This window comes from Mixophyes fleayi, chromosome 2 (assembly GCF_038048845.1).
Source record: "Mixophyes fleayi isolate aMixFle1 chromosome 2, aMixFle1.hap1, whole genome shotgun sequence".
Taxonomy (NCBI): Eukaryota; Metazoa; Chordata; class Amphibia; order Anura; family Limnodynastidae; genus Mixophyes; species Mixophyes fleayi.
In genome coordinates, this window is record NC_134403.1 from 277839808 (window position 1) to 277859703 (window position 19896).

The 19896-nt window shown below is 40.5% G+C and overlaps 1 protein-coding gene across 3 annotated transcripts in view; it reads right to left on the minus strand.

Annotated features, from left to right (window-relative positions):
* ST7L (suppression of tumorigenicity 7 like) overlaps window positions 1-19896 on the minus strand; it is a 93377-nt gene that overhangs the window by 12259 nt on the left and 61222 nt on the right. For 2 of the 3 annotated variants that reach the window (XM_075196254.1, XM_075196256.1), the window contains 2 exons: window positions 17623-17715; window positions 5452-5591 (listed from right to left, as the gene is read on the minus strand). In XM_075196254.1, coding sequence (XP_075052355.1) covers window positions 5452-5591; window positions 17623-17715 — 233 coding nt within the window. The remainder of the gene's footprint in view (window positions 1-5451; window positions 5592-17622; window positions 17716-19896) is intronic. The other variant, XM_075196255.1, reaches the window with a different exon arrangement.

A 19896-nucleotide genomic window follows, 5' to 3' on the forward strand; every position in this document is an offset into this window, starting at 1 on the left:
TCTGCAAAAGATCTGTGTCTCTCATCCACCCTCATTACATCCTCCCATTCCCGGTTACAGGACTTTTTTCGGGCTGCACCCACTCTATGGAACTCTCTCCCTCGCACAATAAGACTCTCCTCTGGTCTACAAACTTTCAAGCGTTCTCTGAAAACCTACCTATTCAGACAAGCTTATAATATTCCTCAACCACCCTCTTAACCTCGCTACCTTTAGCCTGTTACACAATTTCACAGAAGACAACTACCCCCGGACCAACATTGTTGTGTGACAGGATCATTTAGCTTGAGTCACCTTACCTTTGCAGTCTGGCTGGGCCATGATGCAAAATGTATACTTAACCTCATGTGTCAATCTCCCATTGTCCCATAGATTGTAAGCTTGCGAGCAGGGCCTTCTCACCTCTTTGTCTGTTTTACCCAGTTTGTTTATTAGTTTTACGTTTGTCCCCAATTGTAAAGCGCTATGGAATATGTTGGCGCTATATAAATAAATGATGATGATGATGATGATGAGAGAGAATGTGGGGCCAAAGGAGAGAGAGGAGTCGAGGATGACCCCGAGGCAGCGAAGTTGGGGGACAGGGGAGATAGAGGTGTTGTCCACAGTGATGGAGAGGTCCAAAAGGGGTCAAGGTGCGAGGGGGAGGGAAGACTATGAGTTCAGTTTTGGTGAGGTTAAGTTTGAGGAATCGAGAGCACATCCAGGAGGAGATGGCAGAGAGGCAGGCGGACACCCTTGAGAGGAGGGAGGGAGAGAGATCAGGAGAGGAGAGGTAGAGTTAAGTGTCGTCAGCGTAGAGATGATAGTTGAGGCCGTAGGAGCTAATGAGTTCACCTAGGGAAGAGGTGTATAGAGAGAAGAGTAAGGGTCCCAGAACAGAGCCCTGAGGGACCCCGACTGGAAGGGTGGACGGGGGGGAGAGAGACGCAGAGGTGGTGATGGAGAAGTAACGGTCAGCAAGGTAAGAAGTGAACCAGGACAGGACAGGGCCGGAGAGGCCAAAGGACTGGAGGGTGTGGAGGAGGAGGGGGTGGTCGACAGTGTCGAAGGCTGCAGAGAGATCAAGGAGGATGAGAAGGGAGAAGTGGCCCCTGGCTTTAGCCGAGAGATCATTGGTGACTTTAGCCAGGGCAGTTTCAGTGGGGTGAAGGGGGCGGAAACCAGACTGGAGAGGATCAAGGAGGGAGTGTTCAGAAAGGTAGGAGGAGAGACGGCTACAGACAAGCCTCTCGAGAATTTTGGAGGCAAAGGGGAGAAGGTATATGGGCTGATAGTTAGAGGGAGAAGTGGGGTCAAGATTAGGTTTTTTAAGAATGGGGGAAACGAGAGCATGTTTGAAGGAGGAGGGGAAGATTCCGGAGGAGAGGGAGAGATTGAAGAGGTGAGCGAGGTGGGAGCAGGTAGTGGGGGAAAGGGAGCTAAGAAGGTGGGAGGGAATGGGATCCAGGGGACAGGTGGAGGGGGTGGGGGGAGGATGAAATGAGAGAGTGGACTTCCTCGCCCGTGGTGGGGCGGAAGGAGTAGAGGGGCAGGTGGCTAGAGGGGGAGGACGGAAGAGTGGGGGGGGTGAACGAGAGAGTGGAGGAGGAGATTTCAAGTCGGATGGCCTCAATTTTAGAGGAGAAAAAGGAGGCGAAGTCGGAGGCAGTTAGGGAGCAGGGGGTGGGAAGAGGGGGTGGGGCCAGGAGAGTGCTGAAGGTAGCGAAGAGGCGGCGGAGGTTAGAGGATTGAGAAAGGATGAGGGACTTAAAGAAAGATTGTTTAGCGAGTGAGAGGGCAGAGTTGTAGGATGAGAGGATGAATTTGAAGTGGAGGAAGTCAGCCAGGGAGCGGGATTTTCTCCAGTGGCGTTCAGCGGTACGGGAGCATTTTTGGAGGAGGCGGGTAAGTTTGGAGTGCCAGGGTTGGGGTCTGGAGCAGCGAGGGTGGACGGAGTGGGCAGATACATTTAGATATATGCAGTTGTAATGCGATTCCCTTACCTAATAAGGCTAATACAACAAAAACATGTATATATTACTAACTTTGGCACAATGTTTGAAATAACATATTGCAATTCACTTCCTCCCACAACAAGGGAGACAGCAAGGTGGCATAGTGGTGAGCATTGCTGCCTCACAGTGCTGGGAACATGAGTTTGTTTCTGACTAAGGCTAGGTACACACTTGAGCGTTTTTGTCCAATCATAAGGAAAATCAGCCGACATACGACCCTTAGGCCATAAGTCGGGTTAGTGTGTATAGTGACACGATGGTCGAAAGTCGTTCCAAAGTGTCAATTATAGGCTCATTTGGATGGTCGTACTGTTTGATATATTCCTCACAATCACCTAACGATCATGTAGTGTGTATAGGTTTCCGATTGAGTGACGAGCAACTGCCGATAGTTCCTCGAGCTGCAACTCCTTTGGGGGCGTGTGTATGTTAATATATGATGCCTGTACCTGTCCCATGTGGTGCGGTGTCCGCACGTCACACATTTGGTAATTATGTGCTTCTAGCGGTAAAGCAATAGCAGTTGTCTACTACATTTATGTGTACAGCATGTCTGCCAGTTTAATTATGAAACCTTGTCAGTGTAGTGTTATAAAAAAAAAACAGCTTTTTATTTATATGTGTATTGCTTATGTCTGCCTCCTTAATTATAGCTATGTATCACTTTATGGTACGCTCAATACACATTCATAAAAATTCAAAATATGTGTATTACATTTGTCTGCCTGCATAATTATACAACTGTGTCCATGTACTGTACACGAATAACCATGTTATTGTGTTTCGTTACATGGACCTCATATGTCGTTTCAGTGTGTACAAAATTCAAATCTTTGCTCAAAACAATGTGACTGTGAAAAGTCGCTCTCCGGACGGTTGGCCTTTCGTTAATCGTCTAAAAACGTGACTATTGTGTACTCATTAATAATCTGATCAATCGGACCTTCGGTTGCAGATAAAGTCGTTGTAGATAACATGTCGGTCGGAAAATTCTCCAGTGTGTACCTAGCCTTAGGCACCGTGTACATGGAGTCTGTATGGGTTTCCTCCAGCTCTGGTTTTCTCTCTCAGTCTACCAACCTACTGATAGGTTAATTGGCTTATGCCAAAATGGACCCATGTGTGTGGTAGAGTTTTGTAAGCTCCAATCAGGCAGGAACTAATGTGAATGACTTAATAGTCTCTGTAATGTGTTAGGTTATATGGTGGCACTGCATAAAGGATTATAACAAGGGAAGGCAACATGTAACTCTCCAACAGTTGTGGAACTGGAGGCCATGGCTCTCCAGATATTGCGGAACTACAATGGAAAGACATGTTGCCTTACCATGCAACAAGGTATATTTGGAAGCAGCACAATAGAGTACAATTTAATTCAATTGTAATATTTTTTAATTTGTTAAAACACACTAAAACCATATAAACCCCCCCAATTGTTTTAATAAGCCATTATTCACAAATCATTATTCCGCCACAAAGGAGAAGTTACCCTAACATATATGAAAGAAGTAAAACATGTAGTATGGCATAAAAGATTTTAATAAAAGTTTTTCAAGAAGACATCTCCAATGTAACGCCCTCAATCAATATATAAACTATTTCATTGCTTAAGTTGAATATTGTCTTTCTTTTCTCTTATAACGTCAGATTTAAATTTTAGCTCTCAATAGAAGGAAAAATATTTATTTGAGCAAATTACATGTACTTAACGCAGACATACATTTCAGAAAATCCGGATCTCCCAATGCGGACACTACATACACACAGTTTCCAGAAAGTGTCTGGCCCTCTCAGACAATAAATTTGTCAGTGAAAAACCTTATTCTCATGTGGCATGAAAAAAGTATGTACGAGTATTAAATGGATTAAGCAAGGTAAACAATGATGGTGTTATTATTTTATCACAGAACTTCAGGGACTGTACAGACACAGATCAGCACTTTCCAAGAGACACCATTTTAAATTATGTGTGAACACGATCTAACAACAGGGGCTTAATGACATACACTGATGAGAGAAACAACAAAACATCCACATTTTACTGTGGGTTATTTAAGCAACCAAAACCCTTGGAGGACACTTCTGTATTTCCACTAGTTATGTCATGACAATCATTCACCCCTCTCTGATTGCTTAATCCAAATATTTCTCTAATAAGGATAAACAATGAATGAAGCGTTTCCACACAGTAAGTGCCCTTGTGTGACAGGAATACAGGAATTCAGCTGAGCACTCTCATCATCATCACCATTTATTTATATAGCGCCACTGATTCCGCAGTGCTGTACAGAGAACTCATTCACATCAGTCCCGGCCCCATTGGGGCTTACAGTCTAAATTCCTTAACATACACAGACAGACAGAGAGAGACTAGGGTCAATTTTGATAGCAGCCAATTAACCTACTAGTATGTTTTTGGAATGTGGGAGGAAACCAGAGCACCCGGAGGAAACCCACGCAAACACGGGGAGAACATACAAACTCCACACAGATAAGGCCATGGTCGGGAATTTAACTCATGACCCCAGCGCTGTGAGGCAGAAGTGCTAACCACTAAGCCACCATGCTGCCCTATGTGACAGTAAACACCTTTCTGTAGGTCTTTTACCCCCACACAGTTTTCACTGAAAGGTGTTTTTCATTTTCTTTTAATTGCATGGTTGGCAACAAAAAAGTAAACAGTGATGGCGATAGCAGTTAAAAATGTACATATATCTATAGCTATGAGTTATACACTTTACTTCCTAACCTTGCGGTACCACAATCTTAAACGGTTTCTGTCATGGTTGTTAAGTCAGCCATTTTATGGGCTGAACCAATATTCATGGGAAGGCAGCCTACGGGACATTATTATGGCACTATGTAACTAATATTAATAAGTCTTGCCCATACTTGCCAACTTCTTCTAGTTGGCGTCCGGGAGCTGCTGGGGGGAGGTAGGCGTGCGACGGGGCTGGGCTCCAAACATCACGTCATTTTACACGCGCACCCTGTGACGTAATGACGCAAACGCGTCATTTTACAGTGGGGGGCGGGGCCAAAGGCTGCAATCGAATTCTGCCCACTTCACTAGGAAGTGAGCAGATGCGGGAGACTGCCATACTCCCCCGGGAGTCCCACCCGGAATCCAGAAGTCTCTCGGAAGGCAAGTATGGTCTTGTCTGATGCTCATGAGGCATTGCGTTTAAGTGAAAAATAGTTTAGAATCCAGCATTTGGAGAACTTTTGAAACATTATTTTTTAAATTCCTTAGGTTTAATGGAGCCCACACTTGTTCAAAAGACCACTGATCTGAATGGAGCCCTGCTCATTGCTTCCAAAGTGCTCCAACCTGTTTAAGTGTTGTTTAAAAGTGGGGACACAAGGATAACCATTAAAACACACACTGCAGTTTTGGTATTTTGAGTATAAAAATGCAGTAGCAACAATCTGGTACTTGGTATTAGCTACTTACAGCTTTGGCGAAAACTCCCATGAGCTCCGGAAATTGATGGGTTAGAAGCGCCAGCATCGCAGTAAAGGAGCACAGACCAGCTGTGAAGTGAATAAAGAAAGGGAGCTCCTTCTTTGGGTACACAGAAACTTCATGAAAAGCTGTTAGAAGACACAGGAGATAAACAATACAACATAAAGGAATGATCACTGGTTCTAACATTTCATACACTAACACAGACACATGCACAGTGAAATGAAGCACTCCCACAACTAACTCTGTGGGGGGAATGCAATTAGCTGAAAGGTGTTGCTGGACATCTCCTCGATGTCCAGCTGCGCACATTTCTGGCGAATATGGTTCAGAATCTCCTATCATTTACTTCTCGCATCTCTATCGGACGCAAGGAATAATGAGCAGAGATTTGAGAAGCACATTTGCAGCCAACTGATTTCCCCCCTCTGTATAGCTGGTGCTGGCCAAGAACAGGATTTTCCAAAAACCCTCCAAAAGTATGATTGATAACATTGTCCAAAGGCACACAGTAAGTGATTTATCCTGCGGGGTATGTTTACTTATGAAGCATAGAAAAAAAAACAACACATTGTTTCTGGGTAGCCCCACTTCTTCCGTTCTAAGCTCATTACTCCGTTAATAAAATGATACAACAGTGGCGCACTTCACTGTCAACTTTTGAAAGACATCCTTAAAATTTATCCCTGAAAACGGGTAGCATGGATGTGGCCAATATTATCCAGATATTTATATTTGGTAATTTTGACCTGGCTAGGCTTACGTAGAAAATATACCTTAGAAGTAAACGATGCAATGTTTTAATAAATGTTCAGGAAGAATTTGAGGAATAGATTGTATAGTACATAATTTATTTATTATGTATCTACATAGTTACAATTAATAGGAGTGGAATTCATAAACCCAAAGGGACAGTGGTGACATTAACATACAAAATGGTTACATTTTGAAGAAAGCATATCTGAAACCTAAGTGTACCCCTGTAGTACAAGGTGTGACCCTGCTGTATACCTTCCAATCCAGTAAGGGTAATATATACCTCCAAAGCAACTTTACTGGGTTCCGGCAACACCTAATTGGAATTAGAGATGCTTGAGGTGGACAAATATGCTGGACTTATAATCATCCTCTGCTGCCTGCTGTCACAAACATCTGAGCCAATGTGAACGAGAGACAGCTAAAGCACCACTATCATACCAACCGCATCAAGGAGGATAACTGACCCATACTGGACTGTACCAGCCTAAAGGTTTGGGAGACTTATATTTTCTTTGCTGAACATATTAGTTATTACATCTGTATCGGATGATTGATTGGAAGAGGATACAATTTACCTGGATATAGATTTGATTAGTATTTATCTTCCACCTATTAGTTGGCTACTGTATAAAACTTTGAAATACACCTGACTGAATTATTGTAATCACAAGTGTCGGAGACAAAGGAAATCCTGGATCACAAACTAAACTTTACCGACTGCTGTTATAACCTCATAAGCAGTTTTCAATGCAATCTACTCAAGTACGGTTTATTTGATTTTGGCGGATACAATAATTCTTATCACCACAGTGCTAAGTTTTCATATATTGGTATCTTATTCTGATGCCTACAGTTTAACTGATCTGTGAGTTATAGATTTATATGTTATTATTTTATCATTTGTATGTATAGATTTATATGTTATTATTTTATCATTTGTATGTATTTAAATGTGTATTGATTAGTGTGAATACATATTTATATTTTGCTTAACTATTCCCATCTACAATTGTTATTTTTCTGTCATAGTGACTATTAATATTTTATATAGTTTTTTTTGTAATTTTTCCCGAATTGTTAGACCATGAACAGTGCTGAGTAATTCATTTATTATTCAATGTCACATTATTCATTTATTAATCCAGTTATCAATCCCTGGTCCAAACTCACTCTGCTAAAAACTAGTTCTACTCTAACTTCCTCCTTACTGAAGACTTACAATGGTGGTCAAACACAAGCCACGTGATAAGTGAAGATCTGCTGCTTTTCTTAAAACTTTATACGAAAAGAACCATAAAAGCCACAACTCCGTTAGATGAAGATACAAGTTCTGAAATAGGAGTAGTTTTAATCCAAAATAGAAATACTTTGGGGACTCCACCTCTTCTTAATCCGCCCACCTCCTGCTCTTCGTCAGGACAATTTTGCCTCTGGCTTGTGATCCATACTTAAAGAAATATAAGAATTAGCAATATGAAGATAAAACTGTTAAAGCATACTAGTCAGTTACACAAAGAGGAGGCAGCCATTTTGTGTGCTGAACCAGTATTTATAAGGATGCTGACTATTGACTGACTGGGAACTAGAGGTGCTCTGTGTGGGTGATAGATGCACTTTAATACCTCATCTTATTTAAACATTTGTACAATCCTGAGGTAATTGTTCTTAGTTGCTCTATTTAAATGTCCCAGGCATCAGATATAGTCAAGTTGGAGGACAACTGTAGGTCAAGAAAACACATATTTTGGACATAACTGGCCATTGGTTGATTGAAGAAAACTAAAAGCATATCAGGCTATCAAATACCACTTTACATTTTATAGGATTACATTGGCAAATTCCCACTTTGGCCTGCGCACAAACTGGCCCCGAATCTTGTTTCGGGAAAAGGGGCAGACAACATGGACTGGTCATTTTTTAGCTCACATTTTTATTTAAATACTATGTTTTATACAGGTGCAACATGTACTTGGAAACACGTCTTTAAGAAATAAAGCATGACCGTACTTGGAAAATGTGAACTCTCTAGTCCAGAAATATATGTATACTGGTAAGGTTTCAATAATAAAATAATCACACACAAGCTTTTTCTTGGCGAACAGACAATATTTTAATTTTGTGTAAACAAATGTACTTTATTGCTTTCTCTAAAATGCAATAAGTCACTAAGGTCTTGGCATGTAAAATACATATTATTTCAACACTTGAATGACAATTAAGCTTATTTGTCTAATGAAGCAGTTGAATCTGGACACCATTAAATGAAAACAATGGAAAGCCATTACAAGTTGTCAAATGGTTTGAAAACCAGAGGAGAGATAGCTGGACAGTTGTGCCGAGAAGAAGGCCAGCTTATTCTCTCGTCTTTAGTAGTTTGGAAATATTTCCCAGCTCGGAAAAACTCCCACGTCAAAACCAAATGCGTTTTCCATCGATCACTATGTGACGGTGTCAAGTATGAAATCAGATTACACGTCTAAGCCCAAAATATCAGAGCTTGGCAGTGTCTATTGAGTGCTATAAGGACCATCTTTTTGTGTTTGGGTTGGAATCGGACATTTCCTGAGCGTGATGAGAGCTGGTTGAATATAATCTCACGATGAATGCAATACATTTGACTGCAACATTACAACACCAAATTAATTCAGAATAATACAGCACATCTTTATTAAACAGGGAGCCTACAAAATGAAGCTTCTCTACTTAAAAAAAAAAAAAAAGAAGAAAATTATTGATGCAGGTCAAAAAGCTGATACTCCAACCATTTGAGTTGCACTCTGAGTGTATGAATCCACCAATCCACAAGTCATTTTCAGAAAAGCGTTTCTGATATACAGTCAGTCTGATTCTGCTCTATTCGAGTGCCTACTGGAGAGGAGTGAGAGAGCGTATGGAGGTCATATTTGTGTATGAACACTCCAGTTATTTTGTATATATTATTCAACTCCGTAATAGACAGTCTTTTATATGTAAGACATAGCAAGAGAAGCCACTTTTTGACATTATGGGGGGAATTCAATTCCCTACAGGTTGACCCGCCAGACATCACGACGTTGTCCACATGCGTTAATTTCCAGGTACCGCAGTACCTGAATATCACAGATAAGAATGGCTGTTACATCGATACGTAGTACCTTTCACAACTCTTACGGAGTCCCTCCGTAGCACATTACATGAAACTGAATTCTCCCCCAAGATTTCATTAATATCACTGACTGATTTTTATTTCACTCCGTTCGTCTTATAAGTCGGTCGTGGTAGCGCTTAATTGCTGCATAAAAATGCAAATCTACTACAGTACAAAATAGCAACTACCCTGGGGCATGTGGAAATCATTAGTTAGAGCAGTGGTTCCCAAACTGTGCGCCTAGGCAATCTCACAGGGGTGCCTCGGCAATCTCACAGGGGTGCCTCGGCAATCTCACAGGGGTGCCTCGGCCAGGGCCAGTGGTAAGCAAGGCGGGGGACTACTTGGTAATTATTTTGGCTTATGGGTGCCCTGAAAAAAATTATGGAGACCCTAAGGGTGCCTTGAACTGAAAAAGTTGGGATCCACTTAGTTAGAGGATAGGGCAATAGAGGTAAACATCATCTAAATACTGGTCCAAATAAATCAGGTTTCAAATTAATTAAATTAATATAAAACATATTTGTTTGAATAATATTTGGATATTATTTCTGCTTGACATCAGGTATAAATGTAGTTGACATGCACAATGGTTTCAGGTGAGCAGGAATCTAATATTACAATCCATGACAAAGCAGCAGCCCTGATATAGGCATTGTGGGTGACCTAATAAGAAAACATTCTTGCTATACCGATTTGCACCATGAAGCACAAACTTAACAATTGCAGGTGTTATAAGACCTGGGAATTTTTTGTAAGCTGCATTTTATTCCTGCTGCCAAATATATAAAACAGGTGTGCCTGAGATGCGGACACATGTATTTGGGTCAGATGGGGATAACAAAGTCCCTGAATAAGTGAATCACAGTCAGTCAAACAATTGCAGTCACTAGCATTACAACCACACTGTTATACTTTCAGGACTCAGAGATAATGAGTGTGTAGATGAATTCATAGCAGAGATGTGCTGTATCCTCAAGCTGTTTATATTAATATCTATCCATGTTGTTTATTATTTCCCACATTATTGCTGTAAAGGAAGATGATAACTATGTATACATACAATAGCGCTATACTGAAAGCTTTACCAAAACTTTAAATAATGCAATCAGAATTTGGAGGGTATTCACAAGATAAAACAAAATAGAAAGGAGAGTTTGGGAATTGAAGAGAACTGTAGGATATAACCAGTGGTCAAAAGTGCAAATTTAGAGGTGGTGGAATGGACAATGTGAGTGAGTAAAATTTGATAGTGTTACAATAAAAGCAGTAGGAGAAGTGGCGGTATGGCATGTCACTGTATACCGGCCCACTGCAACCATTGGATATAACTAGACAGACCAAGACAATGGTGCACTGGCACTCAACTGTTAGTTTGGAGGTAGTAGCACTGCCTCTGTAATAACAGCAGTGGCAAAGTGAAGGTTGACAGCCATAATATTGGACATTATTATTTGTAGTGACATTAGTGAGCATTATATGCTGCTGGTCACTGCTGCACATGCCGCTGCAGCTACTGTCTCATATGCCGCTGCCTCTGATGCATATGCCACTGCTGCCTCAGGCGCTTATGCCGCTGCTGCCTCCGATGCGTATGCTGCTAGCCACCTCAACAACTGTCGCATATGCTGCTAACCGCTTCTACATATTACTAGTACATATTACTAGGTATTATTGCAACTATTGGCTTAATACTGGTCATCACTGCTATTGATGCCATGTTGCTGGACATTAAACTTACCAATCTACATACTACAGTGTATTACTGCTACTACATTTTAGAAGGCATTCAGGGGCAAACACAGGATTTGTAGAGTGGGGTTTCCACACCACACCGCCAGTGGGTGTGACCAGCATGCATGGGGGTGGGGCTATAATTTTAGACAGTGCTTGGCTGCTCTCCAACTCTTCCTATCCCCATAGTAAACATGGGCAATGCTGCGTGCACTACTGTTAGGTGCACGCAGCTCTCCCTTTTCAAGCAGAGCTAAGTGAAGCGGGAGCAGGGTCCAGACACCTCAATTGTACAGTGCCCCAGCAGGCTTGGCGGGGGGAGGGGGGTTAAAAAAAGCAAAAATGTAATGTGCATTCCTTTGGAGGAGTCTTGCCCACAATGTGAGGCTCACAAAATTAAGTGGGTTAAATGACAAGTGGTCATCTATAATACCCCATTCATACTGCACCAAAATCCCGGGTTTTTGCCGGGGCAAGCTCAAACGACCCGGGTCTTGGTGCAGTATGAATGGTACAAGTCAAAAATCCCGGGTCTAAAAATCCGGGTCTTCAACCCGGGATTTATCGAGGGGTAATTCCCGGGTCGGACCCGGGTTGCCTGCACTATGAATGGTGCAACCCAGGTTTTTCAACCCGGGTTGCACAGAAAACAAGCTGATTGGCTCACAAAAGTGAGTCGTCGGCCATGATGAAAAGTAATGTGGTAATCACCACCCACTTTTGCATCATCTTTATGCGTCAAAAAACCAGTCACCTTTCAATGACATCACCATTTTTCAGCCAATGAAAACTGCTCTGGTGATGACTCCCACAAATTGCCAGGGCACAGACTTGTGCAGTATGAATGGGGTCAACCCGGGAAATTCCCGGGTCCGAGGTGCAGTATGAATGGTGTTTCTGAGCTGGGACGCTCCGAGCCCCGGCAAAAACCCGACTTGAAAAACCCGGGATATTGCCGGGGCGGCAGTATTAAAGCGGTATAAGAGGCTTTCAAATTAAATATAAAAGCATTGTAATAAAATCAGAGCAAGTAGCACATTAACACATAAGTCATGTTGGTAAATGTACTGATTTACACACAATGACACCAAGGATATCAAATGTTGATATTGGTCTCAGTAGATTCCAATAATAGTTGTTATTGCAAGAGAAAAATATCTATTTGTGCATTCAGTATATCTACATTTAGGCCACTAATATATAAGGGATTAATATCTACTTCAAGAAAGAAGTGAGGGCCAGAGAAACTGTATAAGGCTTTATTATTAAAAAATAGTTACAGGAGACCTGGTTTTCATTTCTACTCATAGCAAACCAAAGCGTAAAAAATGTATTAAAAACCAAACGAAAAAACTTGTGGTTTGGTCAATTGTATGTTTAAAATAAATCTGACTGTGAACATGTTTTAATGCAAACAAGTTGAAAATGTTTGGTTACTGAAGACAGATGTGCCCCATGAGGACACTTGAGAAGCTCAGCACTGTAATGGGCAGGAGAGCTGGGGGTTTCACAACTAATTGTCTGATTATATGCTTACAAGGTGAAACCGCTATTGAATTTGCTTGCTACACAGTTCTAAAAGTTATTTTATTATAATTTTTTTTTTTTTTATTGCAAAGCAGCAACAATCACAATAAAATAAAGTTTTGCAAGCACTGTTTGCTAACTACAGCTAAAACGAAAAATAAATAAAAAAAGAACTGTGCTGGCCAAGTATCTCCACGAATAGGCATGTCTGTTAGAACTACTCATTCCTGGGCCAAATACTATGATTTTATGCTTTAGACACGTTCAGGGGGGGAAAAAAAGCTGCATCTTGCCCACAATCCACCAGCTGGACTGCCTTGCTTTAATTATTTTCACACACTCACCATGTACCAATTAAACTTCAAATAAAATTACAATTTCATGTTCTCTTTAGTGCACATACCTAAACAAAGCTTGCAAGTTTTTTTTTATTTTAGAAATGTAACCATAAATTTGTTTCATTAGCACCACCAGTGTAAGAGAATACAACCCGGCACCTTGACTACCAGTGCTATAATAGTCAAAGTTGTGATGCTTGTAATATAATTTAACCAATGTGTACTAAAACGCAGTTCATTATGCTTATGTATTTTATGATTATTTAAACCTTGACAAGAATGAATTAAAATGTTATCTGCATAGCCCCTCACACTCCATCTCAATCCTCAAGTTGAGGAGTCATGTTGATCTTCAAGTTGTTCCTATTAATTCATCCTCTGTCTCTCCCAATTGTCTCTGTTATCTGTTTGTGTATGCTTCTCCCCAGCTTTCCTAATCACACTAACACATGTGCCAGCCCACCCCTATTCTCTTACACTGTCCTGCACAGCAATCACTTCTCTCCCTCCCCCCTGAACGGCATTGTCCTCTTATTTAACTCTTTCAGTCCCAATGCCCTGCCACTCTCTTCTTGCTTCCAGCCAAAGCAGACACGTTTCATCTTGATTCCTTACTAGCTGTATGTTCAAGTTCTTATAACGGGACTAGGGTTCACTGGGATATACAAATGATATGGCCATTTTTATTACAATGTGCAATACTTAATTCACATTATTAGTGGTTAGCACGTCTGCCTCTCAGCACTGGGGTCATGAGTTCGATTCCCGACCATGGCCATATCTGTGTGGAGTTTGTATGTTCTCCACGTGCTTGCGTGGGTTTCCTCCGGGTGCCTCGGTTTCCTCCAACACTCCAAAAACATACTAGTAGGTTAATGGCTGCTATCAAAATTGACCCTAGTGTGTATGTTGGGGAACTTAGACTGTAAGCTCCATTGGGGCAGGGACTGATGTGAGTGAGTTCTCTGTACAGCGCTGCAGAATTAGTGGCGCTATATAAATAAATGATGATGATTCCATAAGCCAGTTAAGGTCATTTTTTTTTTCTCACAACATAGATCACAACCAATCTAACTATACCACCTGTATTATAATTCAGTTCTCCTGTACTGACCATTCAATCATCTCTCTCATTAATAAACCATATCCTCACTGTGCAGATTTACCATACCAAACCTTCTACGTTTACTCCCACATACATAGCATTCCCATATATCCCTCATTGTTGGGAAGTTTATTTAGCACTATCCATCAACCAGTACATCTCATCTCACACAGTTGCTCTACCATTTACTTATATACACACACACACCATGTGTAACTTAGGGCACACATTTTATTAAATGTACATTATTGTCTTTTCTCAGGTCAGTATTATTTTTTCGTTCTTCCATTTCATCCTGTTAGCTCACCCACCTCACTTTATTTAGACATTGTGCTCTATGCCCCTTTTTCCCATTTAAAAATCTTGTTACCCAGGATTAACGCCAACTAAAGTACCACCAGTTTCACTTTATTTACGTTTAGCCCCGCTAACCATTTGATTTACACCACTATTGTCTCATTTTCAAATCATTATGTTCTGCCAGTCATATTCATGCCACTATTGCAAGGCTTAGCCGTCCATTCTAACATCCACTGATTTACACCCAAATTGTTTATAACACCTCATTGACCTTACCTTCATTCAATGCTGGTATCTCATTGACCGATCAATCGTTTGATGGGAGCACCTCATAGTTCACTTGCATTCGATCTGAGCTCTTAATAAACCTATTATTCATTTTAGATACAGTATTGTTCCACAGGTCTAACACCATTTGGACTTTATGCCCCCTGACCTTCATTTCTTTTTATTTATTTATTTTTGGTTCATGCTAATTTACATTCATCTTTTTAAAAGGTGAAAATCACAAAATATTCTATTTAACCAGATCAACCTGAAGTTTGATACAGAAATATACACTCTGGTGAGTTGAATTGAAAGATTTCTATCCAGATTGCTTCACAAACCATGCAAGCACCACAACTCTTATTTAATCTAGTCCATATTGTTCAGTCTTACTTGCTGCTACTATCACACCTAAGTATATCATTCTCTCGTGGGAGAGCTAACTGGGCCATGCCTTACACTATTCCCGATAGCATCTGTTCCAAGCTTCCAACCCATTTTCTTAAGCCGTCGTTGTATCTTTTGCGATTAGATTCTTATTTTCTATTCCCATTAATTTCTACCATTATGCTCAAAATGTTTGTTCCTAATCTCCTGTTCTTTTACTCTTCTAATCTTAAACCATTTAATATTATTTGAAGCACTGTTTCTTAGTTGTACTTCATCAGACACTCTCCCTTAGTGCTTCATTCAGTGTTTCCATTTCATGTGTCTTCAATACCTTCTCGGTTGTCATAACCATTTTTCCTTTTTCTTCTAGATATTTTCTGAGAATCTTACTTGAACAAACTTTAAAAAGCCTCATTCACAGTATCTAGCTCTTGGTTAAACCTGGTTGGCTACTTCAACAAAGAGCCTTCCATAGCATGAAACCCATTCCTCAAATTCTCCAGATGACCTACTTGCTCTCTCTCTACCTTAAGCTGGGTACACACTGCAGGGTTTTTGTCTAATAATCGGCTCAACCAGCCGACATACGACCGCTCGTTCGAAAGTCGGGTCAGGGTGTGTAGTGACACGATGGTCGAAAGTCTGCCCAAATGGATGATTGTCGCCTCATTTGGTTGGTCGTACCGTTCAATTTTTTCCGATCAATCACCTAACGATCATGTTTTCATGCTTTTTTCAGTCACTGAATGTCAGAGTGAATAAATGTAGAGAGTGCTGTAGAAGGAATAATTCATTTGTTCGTTCTGAGACAGAAAATTTTGTTTCAGAGTCACAGAAGCTAACGAAATTCGTTAGGACATGTGGATAGCTATAACAAGGTGGTTTTAATCAGTGTGACAGTAGTGAATGAATGAATATTGTGCTGTCATTCTCCAGACTAGAGGACCAGACAAAGGACCAGATGAAGAGCACAGATCTGAAGGTAAATCGTGTCAGTGTGTATGTATGAATCGTCAGACTGATCGGACCTTCAGTCGTAGGTATAATTGTTTCAGATAGCAAGTCGGTCTGAACAATTCTTCAGTGTGTACCCAGCTTTACAGAGACTTGGCTTTATTACAGGTTGCTACAATGTCTCTTCCCCACCAACCATCAAGTCATACTTGGCTGAGGAACTGGCATTATATGGTCCTATAAATTCAAAGCATACCATCACTGATCTAGCCATATTCTGCCCAATAAACTATAAAAAGTCCATATCATTGAGTTGCATAACCTTGTAAAGAGTAGTTTACACCTCCTGGTGCTAAGACAGACCCATAAGGTAAACATTCACAAATCTATATTTCACTCTCTGTATCAGGTGCTTAATCAAAGCTCTTGATATCCTCCTATTTTGTACCAATCACTAGTCCTGTAATACTTCTCCATATCTACAGGAACAAGCACCCCCAGCACATGTTAATACTTTTGCAAAATCATCTAGTATATTGTAGTTATACCTACTTCAAGAAATAGGGGTCTGTTATCAAAAAATGCAGTCCCGCGATCAAGATACATGAATCCCATTCCCTTTCATTCAGCACATTTTCGGTTTTACAATTCAATCTCGAGATCAAGACCTTACAGCCAATGATCAAACAGTTAGGTCCTTCATATAATAGCTTGGAATTGTGGGTGAGGCCAGAGCTTTTAATAACCCTTTTGCCTCAATGTCCACAACCCACTTTCTTGTCCATGCATCAATTATTTATCTTATAATTTTATTTAATCATCTGGGTTTGGTCTATTCTACATGTCACAACTTTATTGAATCTTTCCTATTATATTTTTTGCATTGATTCATGTTCTTAGATTCTTCTGGTGGCCATTTGTCATACAAGAATAGGGAAAGACATTTGTCTTCTGTAATTTAACATGTGACATAATCAGGATGTTACGCAGAACTCAATTGCCAACTTGACCGTCTGCCTAGTAAGTCCCATCTCTAGCATCATCCATATGTTGGTATAGCTGGTATGCATAATTGGTTTACGTGTTTATCTAATGATTTGATGGTGATGTATGCATTTGGTATTATGCTGTTACATGTGGAGAGCATTTGGTAGTAAACTGTTACATGTCAGATGTTTAGACATCCCACTTTCGAGCTATGCAGCTTCTATGTATTAATTTATCAATGTGCAATTCAAACTATCTGCATGCACATGTAGAGCATTCATATTATTTTATAGTTAGATTAATTACTTATTAATTACTTATTTTGAATATCAGATATTATATGCAACTATTTCTTGTTCTAGTTTCACTCCATCCTGTAAATCATCAGTTAGGTTGAAGCTAGATTCTCCCACAGTCTCAATGTTCGATGAAGTGAGGGCTTTTAGCTGCCTGTCAATCTATTTCTCCCCAAGACACAATCAGACAATCAGTAGGCCCCAAACAATACGTTTTACCTGTTAAAACATTGGAAGGTGTGAGCAGCGAGGAACTAAACTTGTAGGTGGCCTAAGAAAGTAAAAGTTACAGAGGTAGGTGTCATTGTGAGAATAGACCTACTCCATCCACCAGGGGGCTACAAACATTTTCTTATGAGCTGCTTTCTAACTTACCTGGTAAGAGTTCTCGGTCAGCATTTTCCGTACACCCAGGGTAAGGATAAAAAAGATGTCCCTTTTCTAAGGGGTATGGTAGAATTCTGAACGCTGTTGGGGGGGGGAAATTAAGTGTATAAATTATTACACAATATACAGATAAACTTCCAGATATAGACACGTTTAAGATTATTATTTAAATATGTGTTACTACATTGCCTTGTAGAGATAATTGCAGAACAAAGACCACAAGTAATCATCTCTAGTATGAAATATAACTTATGGGATAATAATGAACCGTTAAAAGAGACACTATATTATATGAAGTCTCAGTTGTCTATTCGCCTTTCCTGACATTTCCATTTGGACTGTGGCAGGTAAGAAGATTTCCATTTGATCGTTAAAAAGGGGAAACCAACAGATGTTTGCATTTAATTATATTTTAAATGGTATATATGACTTCCGCATCTTTTAATAACACTGACAATATTCTCTCTTGTGTATATGACACTTCATTACATTATTATATTGTTTACAAATAGGGTACCATTAACACTGTAAAGCCACATCTCTATGCTACCCCTACACAATCGTAGTGCATTAAGTATACACATTAGCTATGCCTGGCACAAATGCTACTTATATCTTGAGATGCATCCCACTGAAGATATGTGCGCAAACAGATTTTTATACATGATCTTTTCCTACGTACATTAAAAGTGCAAATACGTCCAATTCTAAATGAGTCCCATTGTCTGTACATTTGTTATGTAATGCGTTCATTTATTCTCTCTTCTAAATGATTTTAGGCAGAGAGAGACTCCTGGCAGTGTCTTTCACTGGGCTCAGCAGTTACAGGGATAAATCAGCTGGCTCTCCTGCATGTGAAAGAGTTAGCGGTTCCTGGTATTGTTTGTAAAATTTAAAGCATTTTTTTAAAAAGACTCATCCAGCATATTCAAATGAGGGATGGCACTAGCCATGCTGACAATATGGGACCCAAGACCAAAAGCATGTTTATTAATGTATCTCTTAAAATATCAAAGTATTTTATTTACCTCTGGCCATCTTATGGAACTTCAAATAAATGAAACCAGCACATATCGAGGTGTATTGTGTGAGGTTAAGTTTACAACACATCTCACATTACATATAGTGACAAGGCAAAGTTGTGTCTCAAAATCAGCGACCCCAATACATGAATGATAAGATGAGCATGAGACATAATACATGCAGCAATTTGAAAGATTATCCTCAGAGCTGTTGGAAGCAATGAAATCATCCTATTTACCGATTTAGGGTTTCTAATCTAATTCTATGCTCTACATCGCAGAAGGGGATACAGTAAGAGATTCTTGAACAAGGCCCAGCTTTACCATTAGGCAGCTGCCTATGGAGCAGGGAGGTGGGGGTCAAGGAGGATGTGGTCGGGCATTAAACGGAGAGATGCTTCAATTCCAGGATATGACAGGCAGCAGGGCCCCTCCCAGCCACACAAGCTCAGCCCCCTAGAGGAAGAGACGTTGTACTCTATGGGGGCCTGCAGGACCAGTCAGGAGCGCACTCTTTTCCCTGCTGACATCCGGATGTGAGGGAATGGGCCGTTGATGCAATTAGAATGCAAGTCTGGGATGTTTAATGGTAGGGAGACAATTCACTGTGTTTTTTGACAAATAATGTTGTAACAAAGTCTGCAGACAGCAGTGCTCCTTTGAACCCATACTAGATCTCCTCTTTAGGGTCCAATTCCTGACCTGACTGAATAGCAAAGTCCCTGGGAACAAGTTACTTTATCATTTATTATTTTTATGTTTTCTTTAATTTGATTTGTTCTACCTGATTGCAGGTTTTAAAAGTACATAGTTTGTACCATGTATAAGTATAAGCACTGTACCTTTTATATAAGTCTTAAAACGGTAACTCTATGGGGCATATTCAATTGTAGAATATGCCCGCAGTGTTAAAAGTATTACCGTTATTACGGTAATACTAAGCCGGATTTCAGCTTGCAACTCCCTGAGCTGCGAGCCGAAACCCAGCGAGGAAAGTACCATAATAACGGTATCTATTACCGTAAGGACGGTAATAGTGCGCGTGCCGCGTTACTTTAGGCAGCAACGCCAACAATTGAATATGCCCCTATGGGTGGAATTCAATTAGCTGCGATGTTCCTCAGAATACCACGGCTGCCCATTTTTACCGTTACTACGGTAAAATCAGCAGAGATTGCTTTAAAAATAATTGAATTGCCCCCCTATGATTGGTGGAAGAAGCATACTGACCTAGGTCTTC